At 43.1% G+C, this 22,043-nt stretch overlaps 1 protein-coding gene across 1 annotated transcript; it reads left to right on the top strand.

Annotated features, from left to right (window-relative positions):
- The first annotated feature begins 8,289 nt into the window (after positions 1-8,289).
- Positions 8,290-22,008, top strand: LOC118363227 (multidrug and toxin extrusion protein 1-like). The gene is made up of 17 exons (XM_035743932.2): positions 8,290-8,587; positions 9,204-9,305; positions 9,592-9,660; positions 9,924-10,072; positions 13,106-13,148; positions 13,304-13,348; positions 13,898-13,995; positions 14,160-14,257; positions 14,360-14,473; positions 14,928-14,995; positions 15,231-15,339; positions 15,472-15,547; positions 15,675-15,744; positions 15,935-16,067; positions 16,408-16,502; positions 20,185-20,268; positions 20,369-22,008. Exons 1-17 carry the CDS (start codon positions 8,420-8,422, stop codon positions 20,669-20,671), a joined length of 1,824 nt encoding a protein of 607 aa, XP_035599825.2. The 5' UTR covers positions 8,290-8,419; the 3' UTR covers positions 20,672-22,008.
- Positions 22,009-22,043: the final 35 nt, after the last annotated feature.

Genomic DNA, 22,043 nt, shown 5'->3' with positions numbered 1-22,043 from the left:
AAAGTATTGCCTACTTTTTGACATCATTTGTCATACTGCCAAGCCTCTCTGACCCAATCAATATCTGGAAGGAAGGCTTTCCCTATAAGACTTATGTAGTCATTGTCACTGGTAATTTCAAAGTCAAACAAACATTTACTTCTCCATCAAATACAATGTGAGGCAAAACAAAAGCTTTCTAGACTTGATAGTATAGGGATTATGATCACTGCAACTCTGGTTATCCTCATTCACAGTTACCAGGCCTACAGTATGTAGTAACTATTGTTCTTCTGAACAGTTTATTAGAGTTCCACCATTACCTCTCTCCTTCCACATAAAGAATTCCCTTAATTGTAAAGGCTTTTTGAAGCCTGGCATGGTTGTTCCTTTGGGGTATGATAGGAGTCTTCCATCTCATTCAGTTTCATTAATTGCACTTGATTTCTTTGGCTGCAAAGCTATTCCCTTAAATGGTCGACAACACAGCAGAGGGCCATCATGCCATGCAATCACTTTGAAATATGGCTCACACAGCGGGAGAGAGAGGACTGGAAAGGAAACAACATACTCGACACACACACTCGTCTCAGCACATACAGCACCAGTAGAACCACCTACTCATTCCAGGGTTTTTCTTTATTTTTATTATTTTCTACATTGTAGAATAATAGTGAAGATATCAAAACTATGAAATAACACATTTGGAATCATGTGGTAACCAAGAAAGTGTTAAACCAATCAAAATATATTTTATATTTGAGATTCTTTAAACTAGCCTCCACCCAAAAACAGAAATAGCTTATTTACATTGGTATTCAGACTCGAAATTAAGCTCAGGTGCAACATGTTCCATTGATCATCCTTGAGATGTTTCTACAACTTGATTGGTGTCCACCTGTGGTAAATTCAATTGATTGGACATGATTTGGAAAGTGCATGTCAGAGCAAAAACCAAGCCATGAGGTCGAAGGATGGTCGATGGTCACTCTGTCAGAGCTCTAGAGTTCCTCTGTGGAGATGGGAGAACCTTCCAGAAGGACAACCATCTCTGCAGAACTCCACAAATCAGGTCTTTATGCTAGAGTGGCCAGACGGAAGCCACTGCTCAGTAAAAGGCACATGACAGTGCACTTGGAGTTTGCCAAAAGGAACTTAAAAGACTCTCAAACCATGAGAAACAAGATGCTCTGGTCTGATGAAACCAAGATTAAACTCTTTGGCCTGAATGTCAAGCATCACTTCAGGAGGAAACCTGGCACCATCCACCATTTTTCAGCGGCAGGGACTGGGAGACTAGTCAGGATCGAGAGAGATCCGTGATGAAAACCTGCTCCAGAGCGCTCAGGACCACAGACTGGGTCAAAGGTTCACCTTCTAACAGGACAACAACCCAAAACACACAGCCAAGACAATCTCTGAATATCCCTGAGTGGCCCAGCCAGAGCCCAAACTTGAAACTGGTCGAACATCTCTGGAGAGGCCTGAAAACAACTGCTCCCCATCCAACCTGACAAAGCTTGAGAGGATCTGCAAAGAAGAATTGGAGATAGTCCCCAAATACAGGTGTGCCAAGCTTGTAGCGTCATACCCAATAACACTCGAGGCTGTAATCACTGCTCAAGGTGCTTCAACAAAGTACTGAGTAGTGAAGGGTCTGAATATATATGTAAATGTGATATTTTAGTCGTTTTTTTATTATAAATTTGTTTTAAACAAATCAAACCTGTTGTTGCTTTGTCATTATGGGGAATTGTGTGTAGATTGATGAGGAAAAAAACTATTGAATCAATTTCAGAATAATGCTGTAATCTAACAAAATTTGGAAGAAGTCAAGGCATCTGAATACCTTCTGAAGGAAATGTAACATGTTAGGTAATCCATGTACTTGATAGAAAGTGGTCTCAAGACCACTATGGAGTCCCACTGAAAGTGGTTGTTATGATTTGTAGAATGTGGCCTGAAATAGCCCCTAGCAGCGCAGCACTTCAGTGCTCATAAAGACTGAGGAAATATGCGTCTGCACGTCTTGGTTGTGAAACAGAAGTATAAAGCCGCCAAACAGGGGAGTAGAGAACTCAGAAGGCGTGCAGCAACAGATCATGTTTTGTTCAAATATAATTGACTAGTACATCAAAATTCTTATTCACAGGACACATACTGTATGTCTACTTGCACAGCAGTAACGTTCCAGCTCATACTTTTCCAGAATTATCTAGCTCCAAAAGAACTCTCTACTAAACTTCTCTATGGCAGGTAGTTACAGAGCGTGGAACCACGTGCCAGTGCTGAATCACAGGGATTGTTATTCCTGGACAGAAATCAAAAGCTTAATTTGTCCTGTGATCTTGCCGGTGACTTCTGGATGCCACAGCAGGGAGGAAATGCTTTAAACTCTGCCTAGATAAACAGCCCAGTGCATATATATATATATATATATATATATATATATATATATATATATATATATATATATATATAAATGAGAGAGAGAGAGAGAGAGAGAGAGAGAGAGAGAGAGAGAGAGAGAGAGAGAGAGAGAGAGAGAGAGAGAGAGAGAGAGAGAGAAATCAGCTCAATGTAATTGAAGAATCCATAGACTAACCACTTCTGGTAAAATTGGAAAACACTAAACAAACAACAACACAAAGTATTATCTATCCAAAATGGAGATGTATGGGTAAACCACATTCCAATCTTTATGGCTCTATAACAAAGAATAAAGAGCAAAAACATATACAGGATCAAATACAAATCTTACCTTGAATGGGCTACAGGTGTCACGGTGTTTGTAATAATGATGGTCGGACCAAGGCGCAGCGTACTTCGAGTTCCACATATTTTAATGAAAGTGAAACTTAAGCTAATACAAAACAAAATAAAGAATAAACGAACCGTGATGACAATGTAGTGCGAACAGGCAACTAAACATATACAATATCCCATAACCCATAGGTGATAAAATGCAACTTAAGTATGATCCCCAATTAGAGACAACGATTACCAGCTGCCTCTAATTGGGAATCATACACAAACACCAACATAGGAAAATAAACCTAGAACCCCACATAGTAATTATAACGCCACAGGTAACTTTCACAAAGCTGTGAACGATCTGAGAGACAAGGCAAAAGGAACATAAAATTCAACATACCAATTAGGATCTGGCTAAAAATACTTGAATCAGTCATAGAGCCCATTGCCCTTTATGGTTGTGAGGTCTGGGGTCTACTCACCAACCAAGATTTCACAAAATGGGACAAACACCAAATTGAGACTCTGCATGCAGAATTCTGCAAAAATAACCTCAGTGTACAACATAGAACACCAAATAATGCATGCAGAGCAGAATTTGGCCGATACCCGCTAATTATCAAAATCCAGAAAAGAGCTGTTAAATTATACAACCACCTAAAAGGAAGTGATTCCCAAACCTTCCATAACAAAGCCATCACCTACAGAGAGATGAACCTGGAGAAGAGTCCCCTAAGCAAGCTGGTCCTGGGGCTCTGTTCACAAACACACCCCACAGAGCCCCAGGACAGCAGCACAATTAGACCAAAGCAAATCATGAGAAAACAAAAAGGAAATGCTATTTGGCCCTAAACAGAGAGTACATAGTGCCAGAATACCTGACCACTGTGACTGACCCAAAATTAAGGAAAGCTTTGACTATGTACAGACTCAGTGAGTATAGCCTTGCTATTGAGAAAGGCCGCCGTAGGCAGACACGGCTCTCAAGAGAAGACAGGCTATGTGCTCACTGCCCACAAAATGAGGTGGAAACTGAGCTGCACTTCCTAACCTTCTGCCCAATGTATGACTATATTAGAGACACATATTTCCCTCAGATTACACAGATACACAAAGAATTTGAAAACAAACCCAATTTTGATTAACTCCCATATCTACTGGGTGAAATACCACAGTGTGCCATCAGAGCAGCAAGATTTGTGACCTGTTACCACAAGAAAAGGGCAACCAGTGAAGAACAAACACCATTGTAAATACAACCCATATTTATGCTAATTTATTTTCCCTTGTGTACTTTAACCATTTGTACATTGTTACAACACTGTATATATACATAATATGACAGTTGTAATGTCTGTATTGTTTTGAAACTTCTGTATGTGTAATGTTTACATTTTTATTGTTTATTTCACTTTTGTATATTATTTACCTCACCTGTTTTGGCAATGTTAACACATTTCCCATGCAGACAGACAGACAGACAGACAGACAGACAGACAGACAGACAGACAGACAGACAGACAGACAGACAGACACTACTATTAGTTTCCAAAAATGTAGAAGTGAATTACTTTGAAAATAAATGATTTACATTACTTCATGTATTCATTATATAGTGGTTTCCATCAGAATACTTAAAACATATTTTGAAAATATGATTCATTCTGTCTCTGTTTTCTATTTAAACTCAGAGGACAATTTTTTTTTAAAGTTATGCACCCGAGCCACGAAAGGTCACGTACCTGAGCCTATCATTTATCAGACGATTCCCACACTGGCTACGTCTTTGGATTTGACTGCCAGCTTGCATGGCCTCATCTGATCTGATTTCATCAATATTTAACTGGCTGTAGTGGTTTTATTGGATCTCAAAAGAAGAGCTGCGGGACTAGCCCTTGTTTCTGCACTTCGCATGCTGGCCATCAATTTGTAACTTTATGGAATCACGTTCATGAGAAGGTAGCTGAATCATTATCTTTGTCTGCCAGGATCCAGGCATGGTAAGACCTGGCAAGGTGACAAGCTTTCAATAAGCAAAGAATATAATAGAAATAGAAAATATAATAGAAAATAAGTTACTTATTCATTTTATAATTGACCAGAAATCAAATAATTGTTAGACTTCGGTTCTTTATTACTTAGGTCAAATATATGATGTTTCTTATCGGCAGGATGTTAGACAAAAGAAAACAATTAGATTAGTTACAACATTTCCGTAACTGTGTAGGTACCGTTGAAGAACAAATATCTTACTTCCAGCACTGTGAAAGACATAAACTTTTATTTTTTTTACCTGTTAAGTTGACTGAGAACCCATTCTCATTTACATCAACAACCTGGAGAATAGTTACAGGGGAGAGGAGGGGGGATGAATGAGCCAATTGGAAGCTGGGGATGACTAGGTGGCCAAATTAGCAATTTAGCCAGGACACCAGGATTAACACCCTTACTTTTATGATAAGCGCCATGGGATGTTTAGTGATCACAGAGAGTCAAAACACCTGTTTAATGTCCCATCCAAATGGCAGCACCCTACACAGGGCAATGTCCCCAATCACTGCTCAGGGGCATTGGGAAAAATGTTTTAGACCAGAGAAAATAGTGCCTCCTATTGGCCCTTCTACAGCACTTCCAGCAGCATCTGGTCTCCCATCCAGGACCAACCCTGCTTTCCATCAGAAACAAACCAGCAGTGGGTTACAGGGCGGTATGCTGCAGGCTGAAAAGGTATGGTATTTGAATGCGTTCTGCACATGAAAACACTAGATTCACGTTTGACTTTGGGTCCGGCGCTTCCCATTGTGTCGTCCATTATTTCCAAGGTAATGTATAGAACGCTGGCGTTAATTCCTTAGTTCCATCAGTTGACACCTTACAATAAAACAAGCAGACATAGTCATTTAACTAGCTCTCTCAGAAAAGCACATGTTGTCCTGTCTGTTTGTTCTGATAGAAATTATGCTACTAATGTCATAGTATCCCAGGCTTGTTTATGAATGTATTAACATGATCTTTCGAACTGTAAAACTTATAGACTATAATTTCTTGAATCTACAACAACCAGACAGACTATAATTTCTTGAATCTACAACATCCAGACAGACTATAATTTCACAAGCTACCTCTCTCAGAAAATGACCTATCGTTCAGGTGATAGAAATGACAATAATCTGAGTTTAACCCAGACTTGAACTGTATGTTTACCACAGTATAATATCACCATTCAGTTCTCTCTGATCTCTCCATGACAGCTCTAACCTTCCATAATGAGCTGGAAGAACTTGGTGGTGTCTCCATACTCTGTGGTTGTTTCCATGCAGTTGAAGAGTCCTGGGTGGAGGTCCCTTAGGGCCTTGGTGATGGTGACCTTGGCCTCTGCCCCATTGCCGACCAGCTCAAGGGCCTCCCGTCCAGCAGCTACGACACCGTCACAGGGGGTTTGGCGTAGATGGGACAGGACAGCACCATGTCACTGAACTCCTCCACTGTCACATTGTCTGTACCTGACAGATCTGTGAGGACAGCAGGAGGAGAGGAATATTATATTATGATAGGGATCAATAGGGCTCTCCAACTTAATTGAGTGTGTGCTAAGGCATAAACATATTTATCATGCTATGAATTCTATTGTGAATGTACACTACCGTTCAAAAGTTTGGGGTCACTTAGAAATGTCCTTGTTTTTGAAAGAAAAACACATTTTTGTCCTTTAAAATAACATAAAATTGATCAGAAATACAGTGTAGACATTGTTAATGTTGTAAATGGCTATTGTGGCTGGAAATTAGATTTTTTTAAATGGATTTTTAATGGAATATCTACATAGGTACAGAGGCCCATTATCAGCAAACATCACTCCTGTGTTCCATTGACACGTTGTGTTAGCTAATCCAAGTGTATAATTTTAAAAGGCTAATTGATCATTAGAAAACCCTTTTGCAATTGTTAGCACAGCTGAAACTGTTGTTGTGATTAAAGAAGCAATAAAACTGGCCTTTTTAGACTAGTTGAGTATCTGGAGCATTAGCATGTGTGGGTTTAATTACAGGCTCAAAATCTTCTGAAACTCGTCAGTCTATTCTTGTTCTGAGAAATGAAGGCTATTTCATGCGAGAAATTGCCAATAAACTGAAGATCTCGTAAAACGCTATCTACTACTCCCTTCACAGAACAACGCTAACTGTCTCTAACCAGAATAGAAAGAGGAGTGGATGGCCCCGGTGCACAACTGAGCAAGAGGACAAGTACATTAGTGTCTAGTTTGAGAAACAGACGCCTCACAAGTCCTCAACTGGCAGCGTCATTAAATAGTACCCTCAAAACAGTGAAGGTAGAACCATTTTGGCTTCCATGTAGAAGAGTTCTACATGGTGCCCAAAATGGTTCTACCTGGAACCAAAAAGTGTTCTCCTATCGGGGACAGCTGAAGAACCCTTTTGGAACCTTTTGATAACTGTTGAGATTTTAGACAGCTTTCAGGTATTTACAGCCCTGTTGCCCCCTCCAGTGCTGAGATAGAGGGAGTGCAGTTAGATACTACATCTCCCTGTCACTGTCATCAGTTCTCTCTACCTGATAGGTGTCTTCATAGTTTGTGGGTGTGTCTACTGGTTTTGGTTTGTAATTCTCCTCCATAAACGAACTTCAGACAACAGTCACGTTTCCGTAAAGTGTTTATGAGAATATAAGGATATATTCCATTCATAAGATATATTTTTCCCATTTGCATTACCGTCTGCTGTCGCAGTGTTACAGATGGCCAGGGAAATGAAGCAGGCTGGATCTTCTATTGCTTTATGCCAGTGTACTGACCGGGTGATCTTTGCTGCTCTGACAAGGTAGATTGTCAGACACTTTAACATTTGATGCTACATCCTTCACAATGATAAACACACATCGAGTTGAATAGTTTGAATTTGACTTTGCAGTTGCGGTGGATTGCTTGGTCAGAAGCTAAGATTGTTGTCATAAGATTGTTGTCATAATATTATCAACAATCACTGTATGCTCTTAATCACCTATCTCATTTATTTTCGCGTTGAGGAAAGAGGATGACGATAAGGTTAATTGCATGTATGTAAATCATTATGTTTCTCTCTGTTGGCACTCCCCATCCATTCGATACAAACAAAGCATAAATACCCAACAAGTATTAGTCATTCAGTTAAAAGACCTGCAATAGAAATACTGGTATTTATTGGTCTCTTCCAGCTTGGTCCTTGTTGAATGCCAAGAGTGTGCAAAGCTGTCATCAAGGCAAAGGGTGGCTACTTTAAAGAATCTAAAATATAGTAACAACTTTTTTGGTTACTACATGATTCCATATGTGTTATTTCATAGTTTTTATGTCTTCACTATTATTCTACAATGTAGAAAATAGTAAAAAATAAAGAAAAACCCTTGAATGAGTAGATGTGTCCAAACTTTTGACTGGTACTGTGTTGTTCTGTTTATCTGAGTCCTTCTATTATGCAATGACAAGGCACTTGAGATGCTTCACACTTGTGTTTAATATGTAAGCCTTTTGGGATGTTGAAACTTTGCATTGGTGACCTGCTGACCAGAGCAGTGCTTACACAGCTGCAGAGGAGCTGTCTGTCTGACAGTGACAGGGGAGTTACAGCACAGTCCCAGCAGTAACACTATTGAGGACTGAGAGGGGACACACACAGACACAGAGGCAGGGATGGAAGACTCTGGGCCTACACTGGCATCTGGGCCCACTTCTAATTCTAGTCCACCTATAATGGAGGAGTCTAGTGCCAAACTGTTCTGCTGCCACTGGGTAAGGCACAGAATCCCCCTTGCACATAGAGAGGAACTCTACCACATTCTCCGGATGACTGGACCCTTGGTAAGGACTGGCACTGCCCACCGAGCCTGTTGTGTGTTATTGTGTTTCCCAAATGGCACCATATACTCCCTATATAGAACACTACTTTTGACCAGGTAGTGCATTATAGAGGGAATATAGGGTGCCATTTGGGACACAACTATTGTGTGGCACTGTTTGGAGTGGATAGCTCTGTTGTCAGGGTTATAGGTAGATTACTCTGTGAGAGTGAAATACTAGGCTACAGGATGCACTGTGCAGTGCATACTAATGGCACTATGATTTATTCAAAGTACACTCCGAGGGCCACTAAAGCCCATCAGAACTAGTGTTTCAAGTATATTTCTCTTGATTGACTTAGAAGTAATGTCTGTCCCACAGGGCAGAGACATCAGTTCAGTGTCTAGTTTTGATTTACATTTGGTTGAGTTGTCAACTATTGTGAATTCAACGTGAAATCAACAAAACATTTCACCATGTCATTGGATTTAGGATCAAAGTGAGGTGAAATGTCTTTACGTTGATGACTTTTAGCAACCCAATGAGTTTCCACATTGATTCAACATCATCACATAGATTCTTGGGTTTTTGCCCAGTAGGGTGTTTGTTATTGTTTATGAGTGTTGTCTTCCCCTAGCTGCTATCTCGAATCCTAAACTACCTGCTTCCGTTTGTCATCACTATGTTCTGTGGTCGCCTGGGGAATGAGATGTTAGCTGGCTATGGCCTGGCCTGTGCGGTGAGTCAATCCTCTGGCTATGTTGGGTACTCTGCTGGGATCTATCAGCTTAGATAAGAAAATGTCCCTCAGTATGTGGTTGGAGAGGAAAGGAGGGAGAATGGAAATAAATATTACAACATCACCTCAGGTCCCTACAGATTCTGGTATTCCTTTGAAGAACCACAAGGAAGGGGATAGTAATAATCAATAATCAATTATCATAAAAAAACATTAACATACTGTAAGAATGTAAATCTTTATGTAATCGTGTGCTGTAAATGTGTTTGATGGTCATCTTCTTCAGACTATTAATGTTACGACTGCAGCAACAGGAGGTGGACTTGCCTTAGCATGTGACACTTTGGTATCTCAGGTATGTACGTGTAAATAAAACATGCAGTAGTTGAAGTATACGTTTCTGTTGAAATATATGCAACTGTCAGAGTCTGTGACCCTAACGATAATGTCATTCATGCTGTTGTGTGTGTGTGTGTGTGTGTGTGTGTGTGTGTGTGTGTGTGTGTGTGTGTGTGTGTGTGTGTGTGTGTGTGTGTGTGTGTGTGTGTGTGTGTGTGTGTGTGTGTGTGTGTGTGTGTGTGTGTGTGTGTGTGTGTGTGTGTGTGTGTGTCTGAGCAGACATTTGGTGGTAAGAACCTGCAGCGTGTGGGGGTGATTCTCCAGAGGAGTGTGTTGATCCTACTGCTCTTCTGTCTCCCCTGCTGGGCCATGCTCCTCAACACCCAGTCTATCCTGCTGGCTCTGGGCCAGGAGCCTGAAGTTGCCAGGTACGGTGTAAAAATCAAATCAAGTCAATGCTATTTTTTATTTTTTATTTCACCTTTATTTAACCAGGTAGGCCATTTGAGAACAAGTTTTCATGTACAACTGCAGCCTGGCCAAGATAAAGCAAAGCAGTGCGACACAAACTACAACACAGAGTTACATATGGGATGAACAAACGTACAGTCATTAACACAATAAAACAATCTATATACAGTGAGTGCAAATGTAGTAAGATTAGGGAGGTAAGGCAATAAATAGGCCATAGTGGCGAAATAATTACAATTTAGCAATTAAACACTGGAGTGATAGATGTGCAGAAGATGAATGTGCAAGTAGAGATACTGGGGTGCAAAGGAGAATAAATGACCCGGAGCCAGTGGGTTTGGCGATGAATATGTAGCAAGGGCCAGCCAACGAGAGCATACAGGTCGCAGTGGTGGCTGGTATATGGGGCTTTGGTGACAAAACGGATGGCACTGTGATAGACTACATCCAATTTTCTGAGTAAAGTGTTGGAGGCTGTTTTGTAAATTACATCGCCGAAGTCAAGGATTGGTAGGATAGTCAGTTTTACGAGGTTATGTTTGACAGCATGAGTGAAGGAGACTTTGTTGCGAAATAGGAAGCCGATTCTAGATTTAATTTTGGATTGGAGATGCTAAATGTGAGTCTGGAAGGAGAGATTACAGTCTAACCAGACACCTAGGTATTTGTAGTTGTCCACATATTCTAAGTCAGACCCGTCCAGAGTAGTGATGTTGGACGGGCGGGCAGGTGCAGGCAGCGATCGGTTGAAGAACATGCATTTGGTTTTACTTTCATAAGAGCCGTTGTTGGCCACGGAAGGAGTGTTGTATGGCATTGAAGCTCGTCTGGAGGTTAGTTAACACAGTGTCCAAAGAAGGGCCAGAAGTATACAGAAGGGTGTCGTCTGCATAGAGGTGGATCAGAGAATCACCAGCAGCAAGAGCAACATCATTGATGTATACAGAGAAAAGAGTCTTCCCGAGAATTGATCGCGTACATCTCGGTCACGTACACATATTTTGCAGATGTTATTGCAGGTGCAGCAAAATGCTTATGGTTCTAGCTCCAACAGTGCAGTAATACCTAACAATATAAAGCAATACACACAAATTCCACAAAATTAAAAGAAAGGAATTAAGAAATATCAGAACAAGCAATGTCAGAGTCCAGAATAGAAATATATATGTATATGATGGTGTGTATAGACGGTATTGATAGTATATGAATAGAAAAGGTGTCCACAGCAGTATTTATATAAGATGAGCATTGACTAGAATACACTATATACATATGAAGTGGGTAAAGCAATTATGTACAGTACCAGTCAAAAGTTTATACATTTGAAGGTCAGTAATGATCAGTCATGAAGGTCAGTCAATGTGGAAAATTTCAAGAACTTTGAAAGTTTCTTCAATTGCAGTCACAAAACCCATCAAATGCTATGATGAAACTGTCTCTCATGAGGACCGCCACAGGAAAGGAAGACCCAGAGTTTCCTCTGCTACAGAAAACAAGTTCATTAAAGTTACCAGCCTCAGAAATTGCAGCCCAAACGAATTCTTCACAGAATTCAAGTTACAGACACATCTCAACATCAACTGTTCAGAGAAGACTGCATGAATCAGGCCTTCATGGTCGATTTACTGCAAATAAACCATTTCTAAGGGACACCAATAATAATAAGAGACTTGCTTGGGCCAAAAAACACAAACAATGGAGATTAGACCAGTGGAAATCTGTTTTGGACTGAGTCCAAATTTGAGATTTTTGGTTCCAACCACTGTATATTTGGGAGACGCAGAGTAGGTGAATGGATGATCTCTGTATGCGTTGTTCCCACGGTGAAGCATGGAGGAGGTGTGATGGTGTAGGGTTGCTTCGCTGATGCCACTGTCAGTGATTTATTTAGAATTCAAGGCACACGTAACCAGCATGGCTACCACAGCATTCTGCAGCAATATACCATCCCATCTTGTTTGTGCTTATTGGGACTAACATTTGTTTTTCAATAGGAAAATGTCCCCAAAACACACCTCCAGGCTGTGTAAGGGCTATTTGACCAAGAAGGAGAGTGATGGAGTGCTGCATCAGATGACCTGGCCTCCACAATCACCCAACCTCAAACCCAATTGAGATGGTTTGGGATGAATTGGACCGAGGAGTGAAGGAAAATCAGTGCTCAGCATATGTGGGAACTCCTTCAAGACTGTTGGAAAAGCATTCCTCATGAAGCTGGTTGAGAGAATGCAAAGCTGTCTTTTTTGAACTAGGCAAGTCAGTTAAGAACAAATTGTTATTTACAATGACAGCTTACCCCGGCCAAACCCTAATGACGCTGGGCGCCACCCTATGGCACTCTCAATCACAGCCAGTTGTGATACAGCCTGGAATTGAACCAGGACCTGGATAGTGACACCTCTCGCACTGAGATGCAGTGCCTTAGACCACTGCGCCACTCAGGAGCCCCATATATGAAGGCAAAAGGGTGGCTACTTTGAAGAATCTCAAATATAAAATATATTTTGATATGTTTAACACTTGTTGTTCCTGATCAGGTCACATGGTCAGGAAATATATGAGGCCCTACTCCAAGCACAGATACAGCTGATGCACGGTGCCGTGCCTCTGATGCTGGGTAAAGATATGTGCTTGTTTGTATGCTAGTTGGGGAGAACAGAACTCTTCATTCTCTTAGCTGTAATAACACCATCTCTGGCTGCTCTCAACATCAAATGTGGCCCCTGGCAATTCCACAAACACTCCATTCACTGGAAACGCCAGCAATGTTTTCACAGCCAATTGACCTACTCAATGAGATGTACAGATTGCTGTTAGTTTCTAGATGCAATAAACATTTTGACACTGCTGCCTGAATAGGGGACTTTTATGGACAACATAATGGTAAATGGATAGAGTGTAGCAGTATGTGGTGTGTATAGGGTTAATACATGGAAACACGTGTAGTAATTTAGTGTGATTTAACAGTGAATATATGCTCTGTATTTTAGGATAGCACAGCTGTATGTCATCGCCTACCTACCTGCAGTGCCAGTGAGTTGTCTGTTTTATCAAACACCCACTTGTTTAGACTGGCTTCAATTTAGTCTGTTTTCAACTCGCTGGCTCCATTAACCTATTCTTATTAGATGAATAGAACATCCTCTCCTCCCTGTCTTTGTAATTTACTCTGTATCTCTATATTTTAGGCTATTTTCCTGCATCAACTTCAGGCTTCTTATCTCCAAAACCAGGTACACTGACCGTGCTGCTGGGCTACAACTGACTTGTTTTGTTTCTCACACCTCATCGCATCCATAGAAATAAGAATGAATAGAATGGCCTTGGAAGCTCTTACTCTGGCAATTGACTGGTAAACTCATAGGTACACTCACAATGGCTGCCAAGTATTGTAATGCAATCATTGTCATGTTATTTTGGAATGTTCTATCAAGTGATGCTGGATTACCATGGTAATGTAGCATGTTCATTCAAATGATGCTAACTGAGGTGGCTCATGGTTTTTTTGTAATGTCAGTTGAGTTGACTCAACAAATCACAGCACAGATTGAAGGGTACACTTCCTGATTTTACTTCCTGGCATGGGTACACTCAAAATGGCTGCCAGTCCACCCATTATGCCATCAATGACTTATATGGAGATGCCCTTTCTATTCATTCTTATTTCTATGATGGCATCCTCATCCCAGTCTCTTGTATATCATCTGGGTTAAGGAGTAAGACAATCATAGGTGTGATTCTGATGTTTATAATCATATCAACGAGTGTGTTTCTGTGCTCAGGGGATAATACTGCCTCAGATGTACACAGCAGCAGCGGCCAACATCGCCAATGTGGTGACAAACTATATCCTGCTCTACTGGATGGACCTGGGAGTGATGTAGGTGTGCTCACACAATAACATTGATAACAGTGCCACATTCTTAACAGTCAGTAACATAGTCAGAGTATCAAGTATGTACCTGCCAGTGTTAGTATGCAATGATCATTATCATTTCATGGAGTGTGTTTCTGTTGGTTTGTTTGTGTGTGTTTGTTTTCTAGAGGGTCGGCAGCAGCTAATACGCTTTCCCAACTCTACATATGTTCCTTCTTATTTGCTTACATTTGTTGGAAGAAGCTACATGTGAAAACATGGGGAGGTAATAGAACGTCCACATCTCTGTGATTGTGCCTGATGAATGTGACCCACTGAAATCAACTGGTTTGTGTTGGGATGAGCAGGCCATTGTCTCTCCCTACAGGCTGGACTACAGAAGCGCTGCAGGAGTGGGGCTCTTATATGAAACTAGCCATCCCCAGTACTCTGATGCTGTGTTTCGAATGGTGGATCTATGAGCTTGGGGGGTTCCTTGCAGGTACATTTCAGCTCGTGAGGTTAACACCAATGAACCAATGAACAGTCACATTCCAAAGGCCAAAACAACCATATTTATGTAACATCCACCTCTGCATTCTTCCCCCTCTCTCTTCCCTTCTCTCTTCCCCCTCTCTCTTCCCCCTCTCTCTTCCCCCTCTCTCTTCCCCCTCTCTCTTCCCCCTCTCTCTTCCCCCTCTCTCTTCCCCCTCTCTCTTCCCCCTCTCTCTTCCCCTCTCTCTCCCTTCTCTCTCTTCCCCCTCTCTCTTCCCCCTCTCTCTTCCCCCTCTCTCTTCCCTTCTCTCTTCCCCTCTCTCTTCCCTTCTCTCTTCCCCCTCTCTCACATTCTTCTCTTCCCCCTGCATTCCTCTCTTCCCTTCTCTCTTCCCCCTCTCTCTTCCCCCTCTCTCTTCCCCCTCTCTCTTCCCTTCTCTCTTCCCTTCTCTCTTTCTCAGGCATGCTGAGTGAAGTGGACCTGGCTGCTCAACATGTGGTCATAATGCTGGCTTTCATCAACTACATGGTACTGTGTACAAAACTCCTTACACACCCACCCTAACAGTCCTATCATGGAAACCAAACAAAACCCAATGCCCTGGCTATCCAGTCCAAATAAGTTGAAGAATAACCCAAAATTGTAGGCTACAGGTCAAAGTAAATTTGAGGCGAAAACACACATTAACTTTGTTTGAGGCATGGTTAGAATAAGACAGCAAGCTGTGTATGAGGTGTCTAGTTAATGTGTTGTGTGGGTAAAGTTCCCCCTGGGGATCCAGGCTGCAGCATGTGTTCGTGTGGGGAACGCCCTGGGGGCCGGAGACACAGCCGGGGCCATCCTCACCAGCAAGGTGTCCCTTGCCCTGTCAGGTCAGCTCATATGGCCCTGGTTTAAACCATCTATGGTGATCTATGGTGAACTAAAATGACAATAATTACTTTGACAAACTAGTAGTTATTTTGCAGTAATGCTTGGTCTTTTTCCTCTGTCCCATGCTCTAGGTTCAATGGCAGTAATTCAGGGAATCATGCTGATCTCTACTAAAACAGTAATTGGCTTCATGTTTACTTCTGATGCGTAAGTACATATACATATACATACATATATACATATACACATATATTCAACATAATGATTCAAGTCAAGACAGTCCCAAACCTTGGAACCTGACCATCTCAATAACCATGCTCTCTTTCCTTTTCAGGCAGATCATAGATCTGGTCTCTCAACTTCTCAATGTGTATTGTGTTCTTCAGTTCTTTGATGGGCTAGTGGTAAGTGCACTCAAGTGGTTTGTAACCATTGAAAAATGAATAACATTTCATACAATAACACTGCAACAATAAGAAGTCACATTGGTTGAATGAGTGAACATTGGTTGAATGAGTGATAAGCCATGAAACCTGGTAACAGTGTTTGTCTCTCTCTGTTAACACCCACTAATCTGAGATTTGTCTGTCCCAGTGTGTGTGTATGGGAATCATCCTGGGCACGGGCAAACAGAAGATAGCAGCGATGGCTAATCTCATCACCTACTACTGCGTGGGCCTTCCACTGGGCATCTCTTTGATGTTTGCAGCTGGCCTCAGGGTTGTAGGTATGTACTCAGTTCTGAATTTTATGAAAACCAAGGTCTTTGGTCATTCTTACTGCCTTGCCATATACTTGCAACAGAAGTATGGTTATGATCAAATTCAGAAATGTGGTACAAATACATTCAGAAAAATAGTTGCTCTCACTAGCCATTAAGAATCATGAATAGCAGAGCTATTCTGTATTGAAGATGACACAATGTTCTCTGTCCTTGGTCAAAGCTCCTCTCCTCTCCTCTCCTCTCCTCTCCTCTCCTCTCCTCTCCTCTCCTCTCCTCTCCTCTCCTCTCCTCTCCTCTCCTCTCCTCTCCTCTCCTCTCCTCTCCTCTCCTCTCCTCTCCACAGGGTTCTGGTTAGGCCTGTTAATCTGTGTAATTCTACAGTCCAGCTTCTTCATCACTGTCATCTTCAGGCTCGACTGGAAGAAAATGACAGAGAAGGTACGTCACCAGTGGCTTTTCACTTCCCTATCTGGGACATACAGGGACTCAGAGACGGACAGCCCATACCTCCATCTTTATGGTTACTGTGAAGCATAGTAGTGGCCTGGGGCGGCCTCTATCTTTATTGTTACTGTGAAGCATAGTAGTGGCCTGGGGCGGCCTCCATCTTTATGGTTACTGTGAAGCATAGTAGTGGCCTGGGGCGGCCTCTATCTTTATGGTTACTGTGAAGCATAGTAGTGGCCTGGGGCGGCCTCTATCTTTATGGTTACTGTGAAGCATAGTAGTGGCCTGGGGCGGCCTCTATCTTTATGGTTACTGTGAAGCATAGTAGTGGCCTGGGGCGGCCTCTATCTTTATGGTTACTGTGAAGCATAGTAGTGGCCTGGGGCGGCCTCTATCTTTATGGTTACTGTGAAGCATAGTAGTGGCCTGGGGCGGCCTCTATCTTTATGGTTACTGTGAAGCATAGTAGTGGCCTGGGGCGGCTCTATCTTTCTGGTTACTGTGAAGCATAGTAGTGGCCTGGGGCGGCCTCTATCTTTATGGTTACTGTGAAGCATAGTAGTGGCCTGGGGCGGCTCTATCTTTCTGGTTACTGTGAAGCATAGTAGTTGCCTGGGGCGTTCTCTATCTTTATGGTTACTGTGAAGCATAGTAGTGGCCTGGGGCGGCCTCTATCTTTATGGTTACTGTGAAGCATAGTAGTGGCCTGGGGCGGCTCTATCTTTCTGGTTACTGTGAAGCATAGTAGTGGCCTGGGGCGTTCTCTATCTTTATGGTTACTGTGAAGCATAGTAGTGGCCTGGGGCGGCCTCTATCTTTATGGTTACTGTGAAGCATAGTAGTGGCCTGGGGCGGCTCTATCTTTATGGTTTCTGTGAAGCATAGTAGTGGTCTGGGGCGTTCTCTATCTTTATGGTTACTGTGAAGCATAGTAGTGGCCTGGGGCGGCCTCTATCTTTATGGTTACTGTGAAGCATAGTAGTGGCCTGGGGCGGCCTCTATCTTTATGGTTACTGTGAAGCATAGTAGTGGCCTGGGGCGTTCTCTATCTTTCTGGTTACTGTGAAGCATAGTAGTGGCCTGGGGCGGCCTCTATCTTTATGGTTACTGTGAAGCATAGTAGTGGCCTGGGGCGGCTCTATCTTTCTGGTTACTGTGAAGCATAGTAGTGGCCTGGGGCGTTCTCTATCTTTATGGTTACTGTGAAGCATAGTAGTGGCCTGGGGCGGCCTCTATCTTTATGGTTACTGTGAAGCATAGTAGTGGCCTGGGGCGGCTCTATCTTTCTGGTTACTGTGAAGCATAGTAGTGGCCTGGGGCGTTCTCTATCTTTATGGTTACTGTGAAGCATAGTAGTGGCCTGGGGCGGCCTCTATCTTTATGGTTACTGTGAAGCATAGTAGTGGCCTGGGGCGGCTCTATCTTTATGGTTTCTGTGAAGCATAGTAGTGGTCTGGGGCGTTCTCTATCTTTATGGTTACTGTGAAGCATAGTAGTGGCCTGGGGCGGCCTCTATCTTTATGGTTACTGTGAAGCATAGTAGTGGCCTGGGGCGGCCTCTATCTTTATGGTTACTGTGAAGCATAGTAGTGGCCTGGGGCGTTCTCTATCTTTATGGTTACTGTGAAGCATAGTAGTGGCCTGGGGCGGCCTCTATCTTTATGGTTACTGTGAAGCATAGTAGTGGCCTGGGGCGGCCTCTATCTTTATGGTTACTGTGAAGCATAGTAGTGGCCTGGGGCGGCCTCTATCTTTATGGTTACTGTGAAGCATAGTAGTGGCCTGTGGCGGCCTCTATTTTTATGGTTACTGTGAAGCATAGTAGTAGCATGGGGCGGCCTCTATCTTTATGGTTACTGTGAAGCATAGTAGTGGCCCGGGCGGCCTCTATCTTTATGGTTACTGTGAAGCATAGTAGTGGCCCGGGGCGGCCTCTATCTTTATGGTTACTGTGAAGCATAGTAGTGGCCCGGGGCGGCCTCTATCTTTATGGTTACTGTGAAGCATAGTAGTGGCCCGGGCGGCCTCTATCTTTATGGTTACTGTGAAGCATAGTAGTGGCCCGGGGCGGCCTCTATCTTTATGGTTACTGTGAAGCATAGTAATGGCCTGGGGCGTTCTCTATCTTCATGGTTACTGTGAAGCATAGTAGTGGCCTGGGGCGGCCTCTATCTTTATGGTTACTGTGAAGCATAGTAGTGGCCTGGGGCGGCCTCTATCTTTATGGTTACTGTGAAGCATAGTAGTGGCCTGGGGCGGCCTCTATCTTTATGGTTACTGTGAAGCATAGTAGTGGCCTGGGGCGGCCTCTAGCTTTATGGTTACTGTGACGCATAGTAGTGGCATTGGGCGGCCTCTAGCTTTATGGTTACTGTGAAGCATAGTAGTGGCATGGGGCGGCCCCTAGCTTTATGGTTACTGTGAAGCATAGTAGTGGCCTGGGGCGGCCTCTATCTTTATGGTTACTGTGAAGCATAGTAGTGGCCTGGGGCGGCCTCTATCTTTATGGTTACTGTGAAGCATAGTAGTGGCCTGGGGCGGCCTCTAGCTTTATGGTTACTGTGACGCATAGTAGTGGCATTGGGCGGCCTCTATCTTTATGGTTACTGTGAAGCATAGTAGTGGCCTGGGGCGTTCTCTATCTTCATGGTTACTGTGAAGCATAGTAGTGGCCTGGGGCGGCCTCTATCTTTATGGTTACTGTGAAGCATAGTAGTGGCCTGGGGCGGCCTCTATCTTTATGGTTACTGTGAAGCATAGTAGTGGCCTGGGGCGGCCTCTATCTTTATGGTTACTGTGAAGCATAGTAGTGGCCTGGGGCGGCCTCTAGCTTTATGGTTACTGTGACGCATAGTAGTGGCATTGGGCGGCCTCTAGCTTTATGGTTACTGTGAAGCATAGTAGTGGCATGGGGCGGCCCCTAGCTTTATGGTTACTGTGAAGCATAGTAGTGGCCTGGGGCGGCCTCTAGCTTTATGGTTACTGTGAAGCATAGTAGTGGCATGGGGCGGCCTCTATCTTTATGGTTACTGTGAAGCATAGTAGTGGCTTGGGGCGGCCTCTATCTTTATGGTTACTGTGAAGCATAGTAGTGGCCTGGGGTGGCCTCTATCTTTATGGTTACTGTGAAGCATAGTAGTGGCCTGGGGCGTTCTCTATCTTCATGGTTACTGTGAAGCATAGTAGTGGCCCGGGCGGCCTCTATCTTTATGGTTACTGTGAAGCATAGTAGTGGCCCGGGGCGGCCTCTAGCTTTATGGTTACTGTGAAGCATAGTAGTGGCATGGGGCGGCCTCTATCTTTATGGTTACTGTGAAGCATAGTAGTGGCTTGGGGCGGCCTCTATCTTTATGGTTTCTGTGAAGCATAGTAGTGGTCTGGGGCGGCCTCTATCTTTATGATTTCTGTGAAGCATAGTAGTGGTCTGGGGCGGCCTCTATCTTTATGGTTACTGTGAAGCATAGTAGTGGCCTGGGGCGGCCTCTATCTTTATGGTTACTGTGAAGCATAGTAGTGGCCTGGGGCGGCCTCTATCTTTATGGTTACTGTGAAGCATAGTAGTGGCCTGGGGCGGCCTCTATCTTTATGGTTTCTGTGAAGCATAGTAGTGGTCTGGGGTGGGTGAAGGAAAATGTTTGCTGTCAGCATCATGGAGTTGAACTGTTTGTGACAGGCTGTGAAACGAGCTGGAAAGGCTGGACATATGGTGTCAATGAGGAGTATAGTTGCACCTGACCACACAGAGAACAATGGCAGGGTGAGTAGAAAATGTTGCTCAGTCCTATTTTTTATGTTATTTATACTATACTTGCAAATAACATTGTTCTAACCCAGATTGTGCCTTCTTCCACACCCAGACAGTGAATGGATACATGTCAGTGAGTGCTGAGGGCCAGGGGGACCTCAGGGGAAGCAATTTGACCCCAGAGGTGCAGAAGGAGGATGGGAGCCCCAGAGCCCTGCTCTCCACCACCCAGCTGGTCCTGAGGAGAGGTTTCACCGTACTGGCTGCCATTGTCATCCTAGCTGTGGGGACAAGTGTCCATCTTCTACTGCCTCTACCAATCAGCTCATGGCGCAATCTGAGTGTAGACTGGAGCAACACTACATTTACGACTACCTACCCCCCTGAACTCACCCCGTCAACAGTTCTCATCTAGGAGTAATACCTGGGCGATCCAGAACAGACCCTGTAGCAAGACAGTCATAGTGTGCTGTGTCACTGAATCTGTTATTACACCAATTATTAAACGCAAATCAGATTTTTCCTGCAATCTAGAGCTATAATCATTATGTATATTTTTCTGTAGGTTATCTATGCATACCTCTTACCTTGTTCAATTGTCATTTTAATGAATGATGTAAATTGATTCTTTTTAAGAAATGTTATGCCTTCAGTACATTTAGTAAGGGCTTGCATTTCTAAAGTGTAGCAACCTTGGCAGCAGGCATGCCCAGCTAAGATACAGTAATTAGACAAGCTACTCTAACTTGATTGATAGCCTGACATGTTTTGTTAGCTAGACTCGTCGGCTGTCCCCCTAGGAGAACCCTTTGAAGAGCCCCTTTTGGTTCCAGATAGAATCCTTTTTGGTTCCAGATAGAAGCCTTTTGGGTTCCATGTAGAGGGTTCTACATAGAACCAAAAATAGTTATGTCCTACAAAAAGGGTTCAACTTGGAACCAAAAAGGTTTATCCTATGGGGGCAACCTCAGAACTCTTTTGTGATCCTTTTTTCTTAAAGTGTAGGTATGAAGTTGGGAATCTATCTAGCTGGTTAGCTAAAGCCAATTTCAAAAACTTGCTAGGTGGCTAGTATTACAGAGAAACAACAACGCATTTTGATTTGATATATTCATCAAGAAGGAATCAATAGGCTACATAGATTGATCAAATTCATTTACAATTATACCCTTCTGCACATCACCGGCAGCTAAAATCAAATCAAACCCTGTGTGTGTCACTCTCTCTCTCCTCCTCCACTGCATGCAGTAGAGTATCGAGCTTCCTGCCTAGGCATTTCTTTGCTCTGTGCACCTTGGAGGGAACCACTTACTAGAAAGACTAAAGGGGGGTTTGGGGTGTTCTCTTTGCCTGGTCCAGTCAGTGTGCTGTAAAAATACTGTAAAAATCGGACAAATCTGAGGGGGCACGTGCCCCCTATGGGCATGACGCCACTGGTTTTGGAATTAATTAATAGAATGCAATACAAACATTTAGGATGGTACAGTGTGAGTCTGTCTTTACTTTTTAGTTTACAATATATCATATTACCATGAGAAAACATTAGGTTTGATTGCTTTGTGTAATCAGCTCACAGTGTGATACAGTTTCATTCAGATGATTAATGAAAAGGTCCAGAATAAGTAACCCCATGGCTCCTCACAGACCAACAGTACTGGAATTTTGGCACCATACTGTAGTTTGGCCAGCTCCTCTTCACTCCTATCGTCTCTGCTTCGTTGCTTAGGTAGTCCTCTGACCACTCTCACTGAGTGGAACCCATTCATTTTGAAACTGGAACATTTTCT

This window comes from Oncorhynchus keta, chromosome 1, assembly GCF_023373465.1.
Source record: "Oncorhynchus keta strain PuntledgeMale-10-30-2019 chromosome 1, Oket_V2, whole genome shotgun sequence".
Lineage (NCBI taxonomy): Eukaryota > Metazoa > Chordata > Actinopteri > Salmoniformes > Salmonidae > Oncorhynchus > Oncorhynchus keta.
The sequence above is the reverse complement of the archived record's forward strand: the minus strand, read 5'-3'. Positions and strand labels throughout refer to the sequence as shown.

Excerpts from the sequence above, each read along its gene's own strand:
- LOC118363227 (XM_035743932.2), top strand. The coding sequence starts at position 8,420 with ATGGAAGACTCTGGGCCTACACTGGCATCTGGGCCCACTTCTAATTCT. Across the intron at positions 15,340-15,471 it reads GGTGTCCCTTGCCCTGTCAG|GTTCAATGGCAGTAATTCAG; the intron begins GTCAGCTCATAT and ends CCCATGCTCTAG. Across the intron at positions 16,068-16,407 it reads AGCTGGCCTCAGGGTTGTAG|GGTTCTGGTTAGGCCTGTTA; the intron begins GTATGTACTCAG and ends TCCTCTCCACAG.